General features: G+C 49.5%; 2 protein-coding genes across 2 annotated transcripts in view; one reads left to right on the top strand and one right to left on the bottom strand.

The window, feature by feature from the left end:
• Nucleotides 1-16020, top strand: part of sde2 (SDE2 telomere maintenance homolog (S. pombe)) — a 70275-nt gene that overhangs the window by 38799 nt on the left and 15456 nt on the right. The gene's annotated exons all lie outside the window — the stretch shown is intronic.
• On the bottom strand, nt 1896-15722 carry lft1 (lefty1). The gene is made up of 4 exons (XM_078400285.1): nt 15428-15722; nt 10734-10977; nt 8545-8781; nt 1896-2226 (listed from the first exon to the last, which is right to left on the bottom strand). Exons 1-4 carry the CDS (start codon nt 15720-15722, stop codon nt 1896-1898), a joined length of 1107 nt encoding a protein of 368 aa, XP_078256411.1.

Below are 16020 nucleotides of genomic sequence, written 5' to 3'. Positions count from 1 at the left end.
ATCTGTGGAATTCTCTGCCTCAGAAGGCAGCGGAGACCAATTCTCCGGATACATTCAAGAGAGAGCTAGATTGAGCTCTTAAGGATAGCGGAGTCAGGGGGTATGGGGAGAAGGCAGGAACGGGGTACTGATTGAGAATGATCAGCCATGATCACATTGAATGGCGGTGCTGGCTCGAAGGGCCGAATGGCCTCCTCCTGCACCTATTGTCTATGAAATACTGTCTATAAAATAACGCAGAACAGGCCAACAATGTATGAATGATGTTAAGCTAAACTAATGTCCTCGAATACAAGGAACGGTAGACGCTGGCAACTTTAGCAAACATAGAGTGCTGGAGGTCATAAGCGATAGGAGCAGAATTAGGCCATTCGGCCCATCAAGTCTGCCATTCAATCATGGCTGATCTGTCTCTCCCTCCTAACCCCATTCTCCTGCCTTTTCCCCATAACCCCTGACACCCATACTAATCAACGATCTATCTATGTGTAAGAAAGAACTGCAGATGCTAGTTTAAATCGAAGGTAGGCACAAAATGCTGGAGTAACTCAGCGAGACAGTCAGCATCTCTGGAGAGAAGGAATGGGTGATGGTTCGGGTCGAGACCCTTCTTCAGATCTATCTATCTCTGCCTTAAAAATATCCACTGACTTGGCCTCCACAGCCTTCTTTGGCAAAGAATTCCACAGATTCACCACCCTCTGACCAAAGGAAGAGCTCAGCAGGTCAGGCAACATCTGTGGAATGAATGGATGGAACATGCAGTACAGGTATAGGCCATCTGCCCCACCGTGTGCCTGTGCCAACCATGATGTCCAATTAAACTAATCCCATCTGCCTGCACATGGTCCGATTCCCAGCTGCCCACGTGTCAGTCTAAATGCCCCTTAAATGTTGATGTTGTACCTGCTTACACAACCTGTTGTGTAAGAAGATGGGTTGTGCCACCTTTGGCGCAGCGGTAGAGTTGCTGCCTTACAGCGAATGTAGCACCGGAGACCCAGGTTCGATCCTGACTACGGGCGCTGTCTGTACGGAGTTTGTACGTTCTCCCCGTGACCTGCGTGGGTTTTCTCCGAGATCTTCGGTTTCCTCCCACACTCCAAAGACGTGCAGGTTTGTAAGCTAATTGGCTTGGTAAATGTATAAATTGTCCCTAGTGGGTATAGACAATAGGTGCAGGAGTAGGCCATTCGGCCCTTCAAGCCAGCCACCATTCAATGTGATCATGGCTAATCATTCTCAATCACATCTAATCCTGACCCGCTGAGTACTCCTGCACTTTTTAAAGCAAACCAGCATCTGCAGTTCTTGCATTAGAGTTTGTCTCTGAAGCCCCTCAATCTCATTCAGCAGCCAGCAAGGGCGTCAAAGGTTACAGGGAGAAGGCAGGAGAATAGGGTTGAGAGGGAAAGATGGACGGGCCACGATGGAATGGCGGAGTAGATTCAATGGGCTGAATGGCCTAATTCTGCTCCTATGCCTTGCGGTCTTACGTCTGGGTGTAGCTCAAATGGCAATGTGAGGAACTTTGCCAGCGTGTTTTCACCTGCCCTCCCATCACCCTGTAAGGAACCAGCCAACAGAAGCAGAGATGGTAAATTAGATCACTATGTTTTACTTGAAAAAGAAAGCAAATAGTAAAAAATATACATTTTCAAATTCCATTATTTACATCAAAAGTGCTTCTGAGTTGCGCGCGGGAGCTTTAAGCGTGTGTGATAATGTCCCCCTGAGGTGGGTCTAGATGAGGGAGAGGTGGTGGGACTGTAGGGGGAGGAGAGGCCTGCCGGTAACCGTGGCGACCGGGCCTGGGGAGCATCAGGAGTCAGGGACCCCGGGTCAAAGGTGAAAGGTCGGTGTCGCCACCCACCCCCAAACCACCTGAGGTGGGTCTAGATGAGGGAGAGGTTGTCCACGCTGCAGGCACATCTCTCCGTGACCATGTTGGGGAACTCGGCCACCTCGATCTCGGTGTAGTCTCCCCTCTTCACCAGGTACATGACGGGCAGCGAGGCGCTCTCTGCCGCCGAGCACCTCCTCTCCCCGTAGGCGAAGGGCAGGGGGGGCTGCCTGCACCCGCCCACACAGCGGTAGGCCTGGTAGCCCGGCGGCTCGATGATCCAGTACTGGGTCCAGGCCAGCTCCCGGAAGTTGATGAAGTACTCCTGCCGGCAGCAGGCCCCGCTCCTCCGCGACCGGCCCCCATCACAGTCCCCCGCCGATCTGAAAGCAAGATGGCACTACCGTTAACCCGACCACACCACGGCTCACATCATTCTCCATGCAAAGAGGCAAGAGGTTGTTCATATTGGAGGGGTGGACGAGAAGGCCTGGATAGAGTGGGTGTGGAGAGGCAGCACGCTCCCCTCCCTCCGCACCACAGTTTCCAGCTCTCCGAGGCATGACAACACAGTCACAAGAGATCAGTGGGGCAGCAAATTGGCCCAGCCAGTAGAGCAGCTGCCTCACAGCGCCAGAGACCCAGGTTCCATGCTGACCTCTGGCGCTGTCATGGAACAGCACAGGAACAGGCCCTTCAGCCCACAATGTTTGTGCCACACATGACGCCAAGACCAATCCTGACCTGCCTGCATGGGATCCATACTCCCTGCATGTCCATGTGCCTGTGTGGAGCTTGCACGTTCTGTTCTCCCTGTGACCGAGTAGGGTTCCTCCCACCTTCCAAAGACGTGCAGGTTTATAGGTTAATCGGCCTCTGTAGATTGCTGCTGCTTCTGTGCCGGGAGTGGATGGGAAAGTGAGATAACATGGAACAAATGTGAACGGTGTGGACCCAGTGGGCCGTAGGGCCAATGATCAGCCATGATCACATCAAATGGTGGTGCTGGCTCGAAGGGCCGAATGGCCTCCTCCTGCATCTATTGTTTACATGCTGTATCTCTAAAACTAAAAGCTAAATTGCATATCTGTAATGAATTGCTTTGACAAGTTAGTATTAAATTCTGGGGTTTTACATGATTTTTAGGGGGTTAGGTCACAATGGGGTGTTGCGTGCAGTTCTTGTCCCCCATTACAGGGATGAGGAGGCTTTGGAGAAGGGGCAGAGGAGGTTTACCAGAATGATTCCTGGAGTCGGGATTGTTAGCTATAAGGAGAGGTTGAACAGAATTGAATTCTTTTCTCTGGAAAGTCAGAGGGACTGAGGAGTAGCCCTGATGTAAGTATATAAGTATATAATATTATGAGAGGAATAGATAGGGCAGACAGCCAGAACCTTTTCCCCAGGGTGGAAATGGAGAGGCCAGAGCTTTAAGGTGAGAGGGGGCAAAGTTCAAAGGAGATGTGTGAGGCATAGAGAGTAGTAGGTGCCTGGAACACACTGAAGAGTGGTCTCGACCCGAAACGCCACCCATTCCTTCTCTCCAGCGATGCTGCCTTACTCCAGCATTTTGTGTCTATCCTGGTGGTGGTGGATTTGATATGATAGTGGTGCTGAAGATTATTAAGATTAAGACGTATAAGATCATTAAGGGGTTGGACACGTTAGAGGCAGGAAACATGTTCCCAATGTTGGGGGAGTCCAGAACAAGGGGCCACAGTTTAGGAATAAGGGGGTAGGCCATTTAGAACTGAGATGAGGAAAAACTTTTTCAGTCAGAGAGTTGTGAATCTGTGGAATTCTCTGCCTCAGAAGGCAGTGGAGGTCAATTCTCTGAATGCATTCGAGAGAGAGCTGGATAGGGATAGTGGAGTCGGGGGGTATGGGGAGAAGGCAGGAACGGGGTACTGATTGAGAATGATCAGCCATGATCACATTGAATGGCGGTGCTGGCTCGAAGGGCCGAATGGCCTCCTCCTGCGTCTATTGTCTATTGAAGAGGCTTCGTAAAAGGCACATGGACATGAAGGGACATGGATCATGTGCAGGCAGAGGTTAATTTGACTTGGCATCACGTTCGGCACAGACTATGTGGGCTAAAGGGCCTGTTCCTGTGCTGTACTTTTCAATGAATTATAAACTCCACAAAGGCCAGTACACACTCTCTGTGGGGAGACTGCCAGGGGGGAGGGCGAGGGGGAGAACATAGGATGACCTGGCACAGGGTACTTTGTAACTTTGTTGGCGCCCCTCATGTGGCGACTCTTTGCATACCTCGGGTGAGCAAAACAAAGAATTTCACCGTGGCTCGTCACATGCGACAATAAAGCATTTCGTTCACCCTGCCTATTCCCCTGGTCATTTCATACACCTCTTTAAGATCACCCCTCATCCTCCCGCGCACCAAGGAATACATGGCCTAGTTTAAAAAAAAAAAAAAAATTATAACTTGGTACAAATTAATTTTTCTATGAATTAAAAACTCCTATTTTCTGATCAGCAGAAATGGCTCTTTGATACCAATGCACGGGCTAATATACGGGTAATATAAATGGCCCATGAGAGAGACACTAATCTAATCGCAAATGGCAGGGATGGGAGATTTGAGTAGCTTTTCCCTTGCAATTCGATCGTAGCCTTGTGTAAAACAAAAACCAGCCGCTAGCTGGCTACTGTTGATTTGAAAAAAACTTAGCTTACATTTCCGGGGGAGAAAGGAAAGGCTTGGGTCCTGTTCATGAAAATGTGGATTGAAATGGTCAGGAAAAAGGTGTCAAGTGATTTGCTCGTGTAGTTCTTGCAGATGATTGGAATAAACTGTGAACAGTGTGAGTATCGGCCGTCTCTCAAACTCTGTTTACGATTAAGAAGGTAGGTGTTGGTCATTAAGGATCGTGTTATTTGTATCACTGGGGATCTTGGGAGTCTTGGAGTCCATTTCAATGAATTCGGAGACATTGAATTCCAATTATCAACGAGAGGAAGGCCAGACACGCCAAATATAAGTCTCAGTCTTTTGTTCCATGGTTTCCTCTGACTGACTTTCAATGTGCGGGCAACTGAGTGAACTGAGATGAGGAAAAACTTTTTCAGTCAGAGAGTTGTGAATCTGTGGAATTCTCTGCCTCAGAAGGCAGTGGAGGCCAATTCTCTGAATGCATTCAAGAGAGAGCTAGATGGAGCTCTTAAGGATAGCGGAGTCAGGGGGTATGGGGAGAAGGCAGGAACGGGGTACTGATTGAGAATGATCAGCCATGATCACATTGAATGGCGGTGCTGGCTCGAAGGGCCGAATGGCCTCTTCCTGCACCTATTGTCTATTGAAATGGGAAGGAAAAAAACTGTAGATGCTGATCAGTCTGAAGAAGGATCTCGACCCAAAACGTCACCCATTACTTCTCTCCCAAGATGCTGCCTGGCCCGCTGAGTTACTCCAGCATTTTGTGTCTTCCCTTCGGTGAAATGGGAAGCTGATTTAAAATGTTTTGGATGATTAAACGAAATGAAGGTGGTGGAACTGGAAGGAGTAACAAGAGTTTGTGCCAAGTAGTAAATTAATGGGGCAAACTTTCCAAAAAATTTGTTATGCCATTTTATTCCTTGACTTGCAAGAGGCTGAGGGGGTGATCTTATAGAGGTGTATAAAATGATGAGGGTAAAAGATTGGGTGAATGCAATGATGAGGGTGAAGATTGGGGGATCTTATCGAAACGTATAAGATTATTAAGGGGTTGGACACGTAGGAGGCAGGAAACATGTTCCCAATGTTGGGGGAGTCCAGAACAAGGGGCCACAGTTTAAGAATAAGGGGTAGGTAATTTAGAACTGAGATGAGGAAAAACTTTTTCAGTCAGAGAGTTGTGAATCTGTGGAATTCTCTGCCTCAGTAAGCAGTGGAGGCCAATTCTCTGAATGCATTCAAGGGAGAGCTAAATAGAGCTCTTAAGGATAGCGGAGTCAGGGGGTATGGGGAGAAGGCAGGAACGGGGTACTGATTGAGAATGATCAGCCATGATCGCATTGAATGGTGGTGCTGGCTCGAAGGGCTGAATGGCCCCCTCCTGCACCTATTGTCTATAGCAGGGAATCAAGATCCAGAGGACATAGGTTTACGGTTTGATGGGGAAAGATGTAATAGGAACCTGAGGGGCAACGTTTTCACCGAGGGTGGTGGGTATATGGAGCGAGCTGCCAGAGGAGATAGTTGAGGCAGGTACAATAACAACATTTAAAGACATTTAGACAGATATGTGGATAGGAAAGGTTTAGAGGGATATGGGCCAAATGCGGGCAGGTGGGACAAGCATAGATGTGGCATCTTGGTCAGCATGGACAAGTTGAAATGAACGGCCTGTTTCCATGCTGTATGACTCTAACGCTCCACACCTATTAGATTTATATTATTTAATGGCAATAGCTATATTGTTTAATATAGGATGTAGAAAATACTTAGAACACCACAGCTCAGGAACAGGTTCTTCGGCTCTCTGTGTCCGAGTTAGGACACACAGTGCTGGGTCAGCCAGCATCTCTGGACAACATGGATAGATATTTCAGGTCGGGACCCTGAGATGCTGCCTGTCCGGCTGAGTTCCTCCAGCACTTTATGTCCTTTTTTTGTAAACCAGCATCTGTCGTGCCTTGTTTCCACATGTCAAGTTAAACTAATGTCCTCTGCCTTCATATGGTCTGTATCACTTCATTCCCTACCTATCCAAAAGCCTCTGAAATGCCACTATTGTATCTGCCTCCACCACCACCCATGCAGTGCCTTCTGCATCAAATAAAACTTGCCGCGCACAAATTTGAAACCTCATATTTTTCACCTTAAAGCTATGTCCTCTAGTATTCGATATTACCACTCTTTGAAAAGGGTTAGAACGGCCTACCCTATCTCTGCCTCTCATAATTGTATATACTTCTATCAAGTGGGCAGGCACGGTGGCGCAGTGGTAGAGATACTGCCTTGCAGCGCCAGAGACCAGGGTTCGATCCTGACTATGGGTGCTGTCTGTATGGAGTTTACGTTCTCCCCGTGACCGTCTGGGTTTTCTCTGGGATGTTCCGTTTCCTCCCACGCTCCAAAGACATGCAGGTATGTAGGTAAATTGGCTTGGTGTAAATGTAAAAATTGTCCCTTGTGTGTGTAGGATAGTGTGGAGGTCGCTGGTCGGCGTGGACACGGTGTGGGCCAAAGGGCCTGTTTCCACGCTGTATCTCTAAACTAATCTGAAGTCTCCCTTCAGCTTCCAATACACCAGCGAAAACAATCCAAGTATGAAAACAATCCCCGCTCTCCAGAGATGCTGCCTGACCCACTGAGTTACTCCAGCACTTTGTGGCTTTAAAAATAAAACTTATTTTGCCCCTCACCTCACACAGTTTAAACTAAACTTAAACAGCACTGAAACTAGACACAAAGTGCAAAAGTGCAGGAGTAACTCAGCGGGTCACGCAATGTCTGAAGAAGTGTCTGACCTGAAACGTCACCCATCCATGTTCTCCAGAGATGTTGCCTGACCCGCTGAGTTACTCCAGCACTCTGTGAAACGGCACCCATCCATGTTCTCCAGAGATGCTGCCTGAGTGCTGTTTTAGTTTAGTTTAAACTGTGAGGTGAGGGGCAAAATAAGTTTTATTTTTAAAGCCACAAAGTGCTGGAGTAACTCAGCGGGTCAGGCAGCATCTCTGGAGAACATGGATGGGTGACGTTTCACAGAGTGCTGGAGTAACTCAGCGGGTCAGGCAGCATCTGTGGAGAACATGGATAGGTGACGTTTCACAGAGTGCTGGAGAAACTCAGTGGGTCAGGCAGCATCTGTGGAGAACATGGATAGGTGACGTTTCGCGTCGGGAAGCTTTTTGGTTTAGTTTAGAGATACAACGCGGAACCAGGCCCTTTGGTCCACCGAGTCCGTGCCGACCAGCAATCCCGATACACTAGCACTATCCTACAAACTAGGGACAATTTACTTTTGTTTTTACCAAAACTAATCAACCCACAGACCTGTATGTCTTTGGAATGTTGGAGGAAACCGGAGCACCCGGAGAAAACCCACGCGGTCAAGGGCACAACGTACAAACTCTGTACAGACAGACAATAGGTGCAGGAGGAGGAGGCCATTCGGCCCTTCGAGCCAGCACTGCCATTCAATGTGATCATGCCTGATCATTCACAATCAGTACCCCGTTCCTGCCTTCTCCCCATACCCCCTGACTCCGCTATCCTTAAGAGCTCTATCTAGCTCTCTCTTGAATGCATTCAGAGAATGCATTCTGAGGCAGAGAATTCCACAGATTCACAACTCTCCAAAAAAGTTTTTCCTCATCTCCGTTCTAAATGGCCTACCCCTTATTCTTAAACTGTGGCCCCTGGTTCTGGTCTCCCCCAACATTGGGAACATGTTTCCTGCCTCTAACGTGTCCGACCCCTTAATAATATTATACGTTTCGATAAGATCCCCTCTCATCCTTCTAAATTCCAGCCAAGTCGCTCCAGTCTTTCAACATACGACAGTCCCGCCATTCCGGGAATTAACCTAGTAAACCTACGCTGCACGCCCTCAATAGCACCCATGGTCAGGATGGAACCCGGGTCTCTGGCGCTGTGAAGCAGCAACTCTACTGCCACTGCGCCACCGTGCCGCCCTTCTTCGGACTGAAGAGGTTGTTGGGCCGTGGGGGGCTGAGCGCAGACGTACCCGTATTCCTCCTGGCTGATGGTGTGGAGGACCAGCTCCGGTTTGCCCAGCTCTTGGTCGACGACGCTCTGGCTGGCGAAGCGCACCAGCTTTGCCAGCTGTGCGGCGTAAGTGCCCACGCGCTCGGCCTCCACCCACACCTCCAGGTGCATGGGCAGCCCCGTGCTCTCCATCCAGTGCTGCACTGCTTGCGTGACGTCCAGACTCTTCCACCCGGACTCCAGGACGGGGACCAACCTGCCGAGTGCAACCACAGCACAAAGCCCTTTAGTCCATCCAAAACTTTATTTACTCAACTTATTTACATACAAGCGAATTTAAAAGAGAGTTAGATAGAGCGCCAGGGGCTATGGGGAGAAGGCAGGCACAGGTTGTGGATGATCAGCAACGATCACCATGAATGGCGGTGCTGGTTCGAAAGGCCGAACGGCCTCCTCCTGCACCGATTTTCTATGTCTAAAAGTTATTTCAAGCTGGAAAGGGTACAGAGAATATTTACAAGGAATGTTGCCAGGACCAGAGGGAGAGGTTGAGCAGGCTGGGACTCTATTCCTTGGAGCGTAGGAGGATGAGGGGTGATCTTATAGAGGTGGATAAAATCATGAGAGGGATAGACAGGGTAAATACAGAGGGTTTTGTTTTACCCAGTGTAGGAGAATCAAGAACCAGAGGACATAGGTTTAAGGTGAAGGGGAAAAGATTTAATAGGAATCTGAGGGGTAACCTTTTCACACAAAGGGTGGTGGGTGTGTGGAACAAGCTGCCAGAGAGGAGGCATTTGAGGCAGGGACTATCCCAACGGTTAAGAAACAGATGGGTAGGGCAGGTTTGGAGGGATATGGACCAAACACGGGCAAGTGGGACTAGTGTAGCTGGGACATGTTGGTTGGTTGGGCCGAAGGGCCTGTTTCCACACTCTATCACTCTATGACTCTAAAGTCAAGTCAAGTCAATTTTATTTGTATAGCACATTTAAAAACAACCCACGTTGACCAAAGTGCTGTAAATCAGTTCAGGTACTAAGAACGAACATACAATGGCACACAAACATAACAGCACATACATAAACAGTTCACAGCGCCCCCTCAGAGGGCCTCAAACGTTGGGGAGTAGAAATAGGTTTTGAGCCTGGACTTAAAGGAGTCGATGGAGGGGGCAGTTCTGATGGGGAGAGGGATGCTGTTCCACAGTCTAGGAGCTGCAACCGCAAAACCTCAAATACTAAAGAGTATTAGGTGCGCAGAACATGCTGCTGGAGGAGGTAGCTCAGTTTAATTTAGAGAGATACGGTGCAGTTACAGGCCCTTCGGCCCACCGAGTCCACGCAGACCATCAATTACCTCGCACATGGCCACCATCCGAGGCGAGGACAATTTACAATTTTTATTGAAGCCAATTAAATTACAAACCTGTACATCTTTTGAGTGTGGGAGGAAACCATAGCACCCGGAGAAAACCCACGCCGTTGCAGGGAGAACGTACAAACTCCATACAGACAGCGCCCGTGGTCGGGATGGAACCCGGGTCTCTGGCACTGTGAGGCTGCAACTCTACCACTGCACTAATGTGCCGCCCCAGAATGATATGGGCCAAATGCAGGCAAATGGTGCACGCCCAGTAAGCCAAGTTAGTCGACGTGGGCAAGATGGACTGAAGGGACTGTTTCTCTGCTGCTCTGCCCGATCACTGTAAGGCATTACACAACTTACGTGGGGAGCCACACAGTGCTGTAGCTTAGTGGGCCAGGCGACATTTCTGAAGAAGGGTCCTGACCCAAAACGTCCTATCCATGTTCTCCAGCGATGCTGCCTGACCCGCTGAGTTACTCCAGCACTTTTGTCAACCAGCATTCTTGTTTCTGCAAGACACACGGTGCTGGAGGAACTCAGCCGGCCAGGCAGCATCTGTGGAGGGAATGGACATATTTGGGTGGGGACCCTCCTTCAGACTGATTGAGGTGAGGGGTGGGTGGTGGAGGGAGATGAAAGCTGGAAAAGGGAGGTGGGGGTGGGTCAAAGCCTGGCAAGTGATAGGTGGATACAGGTGAGGTGGGTGAGTGGGTGGAGTCATTGCCAGAGGGTGGAGGTGAGCAGGGGACAGGAGGTGTCAGGTGTGGAGGAGGTGGAATGTAAAGGCAGAGGGAGGGAGGGAGGGATGTGGGTGGGAGGGGAGGAGCTGGGTGTCCTTACCTGGAGTCTATGAGTGAGGAGGTGTTGCTGCCATCAGCCAGGGTGCTGACCCAGTACACACTGACCCTGGCGTTGGTGACGGGGCGTCCGTGCCTCCGCGGGGGCAGCTGTGCCGACCTCACGCCTTTCTTGAAGAGCTTGAGCTCGGCCATGGTCACCTCGCTGTTGTGTGGGATCAGGCCCTTCATGTCGAACACCAGCCTCTGCCTGCTGGGGTCCGTGTACACCACGTCTCCCGTTGTGTCTGGGGGGGGGGGAGAAGCGGCCGACACGTCACGTCACACTTCCACCCTCAACATCTCCCTCTCTCGTGGAGTCACACAGCACGGAAACACACCCTTCAGCCCAACTCACCCATGCCCACCAACTTGTCCCATCAACACCGGTCCCACCTGCCCTGCCCGCATTTGGCCATATCCCTGAGGGGGAACTGAACAGTTTAAGAACCGACCACAGTTTAAGAATAAGGGGTAGGCCATTTAGAACGGAGATGAGGAAGAACTTTTTCAGTCAGAGAGTGGTGAAGGTGTGGAATTCTCTGCCTCAGAAGGCAGTGGAGGCCAGTTCGTTGGATGCTTTCAAGAGAGAGCTGGATAGAGCTCTTAAGGATAGCGGAGTGAGGGGGTATGGGGAGAAGGCAGGAACGGGGTACTGATTGAGAGTGATCAGCCATGATCGCATTGAATGGCGGTGCTGGCTCGAAGGGCTGAATGGCCTACTCCTGCACCTATTGTCTATTGTTTACTGTACTAGCACGATTATTAGTACAAACCTTTCCTATCCATGTACCTGTCCAAGTGTCTTTTAAATGTTTATTGTATTAGCACGATTATTGTTTAAAAATAAGGTTGCTCTTCCAGTTTCTTTAAAGTGCAATTGTTGCCATTTATCACCAATTTGTTGATAATGTTCATCGCCAAAGATCCATTAAAGAATTCCAGGAGAATGTACTTTAAATATTATCGAGTTATACAGCATGGAAACTGGCCCTTCTGCCCAACAGGTCCATGCTGACCAAAAATTAGATCTGAGATTGATAGACACAAAATGCTGGGGTACCTCAGCGGGTCAGGCAGCATCTCTGGAGAGAAGGAATGGGTGACGTTTCGGGTCGAGACCCTTCTTCAGACTTTCGGGTCTCGACCAGAAACGTCTCCCATGCCTTAATCCCCCTCTCCAGAGACGCTGTCTGTCCCGCTGAATTACTCCAGTATTTTGTGTCTGTCTTTGGTGTAGACCAGCATCTGCAGTTCTTTCCTACACACTGTTTATCTGAGCTAGTCCCATTTCCCAGCAATCAACTACCACCTCAGGCACCTTGTGGCCTGCTGCCCTCTGTGTACAAAACAATTGCTCCTCAGGTTCTTTTTAAATCTTTTCCCTCTCATCCTAAACCTAGATCCTCTGGTTCATGATTCTCCTATCCTGGTGGAAATAAAATTTGTTCCAGTCTACCCTGCCCACACCCTTCATAACTTTATAAACCTCTAAGATCATTCCCTCAGCATCCTCTCTCCTCAGAACGACCTCTCCAGGCAGGTTGTGATCGTACCTCCATAGTAGAAAAAACAAGGAACTGCAGATGCTAATTTCTGCAACATAAAAAAAAGAACAAACTGCTGGGGTAACTCAGCGGGTCAGGCGGCACCTCTGGAGAACATGGATGGGTGATGTTTTGGGTCGGGAGTCTTCTTCCACCAACCCACCACCTTCTGTGTGTAAACGTTGCCCCTCTGCTTCCTATTAAATCTCTCCCCTCTCTCCTTAAACCTGTATCCTCTGGTTCATGTATTTGAAAGACTTCCAGAGTTCGTCTGCATTTACACACTGAGACTGCAGCCTTTGTAATGGAGTTTATTCACAAAATGCTAGAGTAACTCAGCAGGTCAGGCAGCATCTCAGCAGAGAAGGAACGGGTGACGTTTTGGGTCGAGACCCTTCTTCAGACTGATCACTCTGAAGAAGGGTCTCGACCCGAAACGTCACCCGTTCCTTCTCTCCCGAGATGCTGCCTGACCTGCTGAGTTACTCCAGCATTTTGTGAATAAATACCTTCGATTTGTACCAGCATCTGCAGTTATTTTCTCATTGTGATGGAGTTAATCACTTAGTCTAAAACTAGAGAGCATAGGTGTCAAGCGTTATTGTCATAGGTCCCAGATAGAACAATGAAATTCTTACTTGCTGCAGCACAACAGAATATGTAAACATAGTACACTGTAAATGATAATCATAATAATAATAATTATAGTCTATTGTAGTTCAGAGCTTATTTGAGGTTGTGGTGTTTTTTTAGCGGATGGCTGTGGGGAAGAAGCTGTTCCTGAACCTGGACGTGACAGTTTTCGGGCTCCTGTACCTTCTTCCCGGTGGTAGGGGTGAGATGAGAGCGTGGCCAGGGTGGTGTGTGTCTCTGATGATGCTGGCTGCCTTTTTGAGGCAGCGACTCCGGTAAATCCCTTCGATGGTGGGGAGGTCGGGGTCGGTGATGGACCGGGAGAAAGATTTCATTGGAACCTGGGGGGTCGACCTTTTCATGCAAAGGAGGAACGAGCTGCCAGAGGAGGTAGTTAAGGCAGGTCCAGTGATCAGATTTAAAACATTTGGACAGGTACATGGATAGGAAAAGTTTGGAAGGATATGGGTCAAACGCAGGTAAATGGGACTAGTTTAGATGGTCGGCATGGATGAGTTGGGTTGAAGATCTGTTTCCATACTGTACGACTCTTTGACTACAATAACATAAAGATGGGACTAATCTCAGATTTGTGTGAATAGATCGTTGATTGCTGGCACGTATTTGGGGGTATGGGCTAAATGTAGGCAAATGGGACTAGCGCAGATAAACAGTGTGTAGGAAGGAACTACAGATGCTGGTTTACACTGAAGATTGACGCAAAATGCTGGAGTAACTCAGCGGGACAGGCAGCATCTCTGGAGAGAAGGAATGGGAGACATTTCTGGTTGAGAACCGGAAGTCTGAAGAAGGGTCTCGACCCGAAACGTCACCCATTCCTTCTATCCAGAGATGCTGCCAGTCCCGCTGAGTTACTCCAGCATTGTGTGTCTATCAAGCTCAGATACAATTTTTGGTCAGCACGGACATGTTGGGCCGAAGGGCCAGTTTCCATGCTGTATAACTCTGATTTGATAATATTTAAAGTACATTCTCCTGGAATTCTTTAATGGATCATTGGCGATCGTTGAACATTATCAACAAATTGGTGATAAATGGCAACAATTGCACTTTACATAAACTGGAAGAGCAACCTTATTTTTAAACAATAATCGTGCTAGTACAGTAAAGATCAGTTCTCCCTCAGGATGACTAGCAGGGAGCACTGGTTCCTGTGCTTTCCCTGAAGATTTCACACAGAGGGTGGTGGGTGTATGGAACGATCTGCCAGAGGAGTTAGTTGAGCCAAGTACTATCACAACATGTAAAAGACATTTGCACAGGTACATAGATAGGAAAAGTTTAGAGGGAAATGGCCCAAACACAGGCAGGTGGGACTAGTGTAGGTCGGCATGGACTAGTTGGGCTGAAGGGCCTCTTTCCGTGCTGTGTGACAATAACAAATGTTATTGTCCATGCCTGTAAAGATTCCTCTGGCAGCTCTTTCCATGTACCCACCGCCCTCTGTGGAAAACGTTGCCCCTCGGATTCCTATTAAATCTTTCTCCTCTCACCTTAAATCTACGTCCTCTAGTTTTGACCTTTTGTCAAACGCGGGTAAATGGGACTAGCTTAGATGGGGCATCTCGGTCAGCACGGGCAAGTTGGACCGAAAGGTCTGTTTACATGCTGTGGGACAATTGAATGTACATTCACGAGGACAGCCTCCGTCCGGTGTGATATGCCCCAGAGTTAACGACGCTCCCAGGGTCAAGCCTGGGGAAGAGTGATCCAGAGTTTGGTTCACACTGTTTCTGTGACGGGAATCACCCACCCAACCTTTGCCCTCCCCACCCCTCTCTTCTGGAATGCACACCCTAGGCTTGTAGCCACCATCCATTGCAGGATTCCCACTGGGAACAGACCGACCTGGTAGTGAAACCGGGTGCCCTTCTCTTCCGTTAACTCTGGGGAGTGCAGGAGGTATTGGAGGAGGACTGTGCCTCTCCATTCATTCGCTACACTGCTGGAATAAGCCAGACCATCCCCAACCCAACCCAAAGTTGTTGTTTTTGTGCTGGAGTAACTCAGTGGGCCAGGCAGCATCTCTGGGGAACATGGATAGGTGACGTTTCACAGAGTGCTGGAGTAACTCAGAGGGCCAGGCAGCATCTCTGGGGAACATGGATAGGTGACGTTTCACAGAGTGCTGGAGTAACTCAGCGGGTCAGGCAGCATCTATGGAGAACATGGATAGGTGACGTTTCAGGTCGGGTCCCTTCTTCAGATGAAACATCACCCATCAGGGTCCCGACCCGAAACGTTTACCTATCCATGTCCTCCAGGGATGCTGCCTGAGCCGCTGAATTACTCCAGCACTTTGTGTCTTATTTTGCAAGCCAGCATCTGCGGTTCCTTGTTCCAAAGTTTGGAGAGGTCGAGGCAAGGGGTGGAGACAGGGATGGCGAGGGCAGTCTTGGTCGCAGATGGCGCGCGCGGGGAATGTCGGGGCAAGGAGGTGTTGTGTCCGAGCGTCCCCAGTTACTAAAGTACACGGGTGTAAGAGAGCCCACTTTACCTGCGTTGCCAGGGATTCCCCGCAGGATGCCGGCCAGGCTGGGCAGAGCCCTGCGCCTCCTCTCCTTCTCCTTGTGCAGCCGCAGCATGGAGATGTACTTGTTGCGTAGGTGCCTGGGCACCACCACCTTCTCCACGTCCCTCTTCTCCATCTGTGGCACCTCGCTCAGCCCCAGCCTGCGCAGCATGGCGTGCTTAATACCCTCGTGGGAGACCCCACTCCCCACGGCTACCTGCAGCTCCAACACAACCAAGGCAAGCAGCAGAACAGCCCAGCTCTTGGTGATTCTGCCCATCTCCCCCACGGACCAGGGTTCAAGTACTTCTCTCTTGTTGCTGGTGAAGGTGCGGTCTACCTTCGCCCCTCTCTGGGTGTCTCTCACTCTCTTGAGTGCCTCTCTCTTTTCTTGACTCTCCCTCCTTTTCTCCCCTCTCTCTCTCTCTTCTCTCCCCTCTCTTTCTCTCTCTATCCTTTCTCCCTTTTCTCTTTCTTTTCCCTATTCTTCCCCCTCTCTCTTTCTTTCACCTTTTTCCCCTTTCTCTCTCTTCCCTTTCTCTTTCTTCCCTTTCTCTTTTCTCTTATCCCCTCCCTCT

This window comes from Rhinoraja longicauda, chromosome 5, assembly GCF_053455715.1.
Source record: "Rhinoraja longicauda isolate Sanriku21f chromosome 5, sRhiLon1.1, whole genome shotgun sequence".
Lineage (NCBI taxonomy): Eukaryota > Metazoa > Chordata > Chondrichthyes > Rajiformes > Arhynchobatidae > Rhinoraja > Rhinoraja longicauda.
Note: the sequence above shows the minus strand (reverse complement) of the source record. Positions and strands in the feature narration are given on the sequence as shown.

Coding starts and splice junctions, on each gene's coding strand:
- lft1 (XM_078400285.1), bottom strand. CDS start 15,722: ATGGGCAGAATCACCAAGAGCTGGGCTGTTCTGCTGCTTGCCTTGGTT. Junction 10,978..15,427: donor GGGAATCCCTGGCAACGCAG/GTAAAGTGGGCT, acceptor CCCCCCCCCCAG/ACACAACGGGAGACGTGGTG. Junction 2,227..8,544: donor ATCAGCCAGGAGGAATACGG/GTACGTCTGCGC, acceptor TCTTGCTTTCAG/ATCGGCGGGGGACTGTGATG.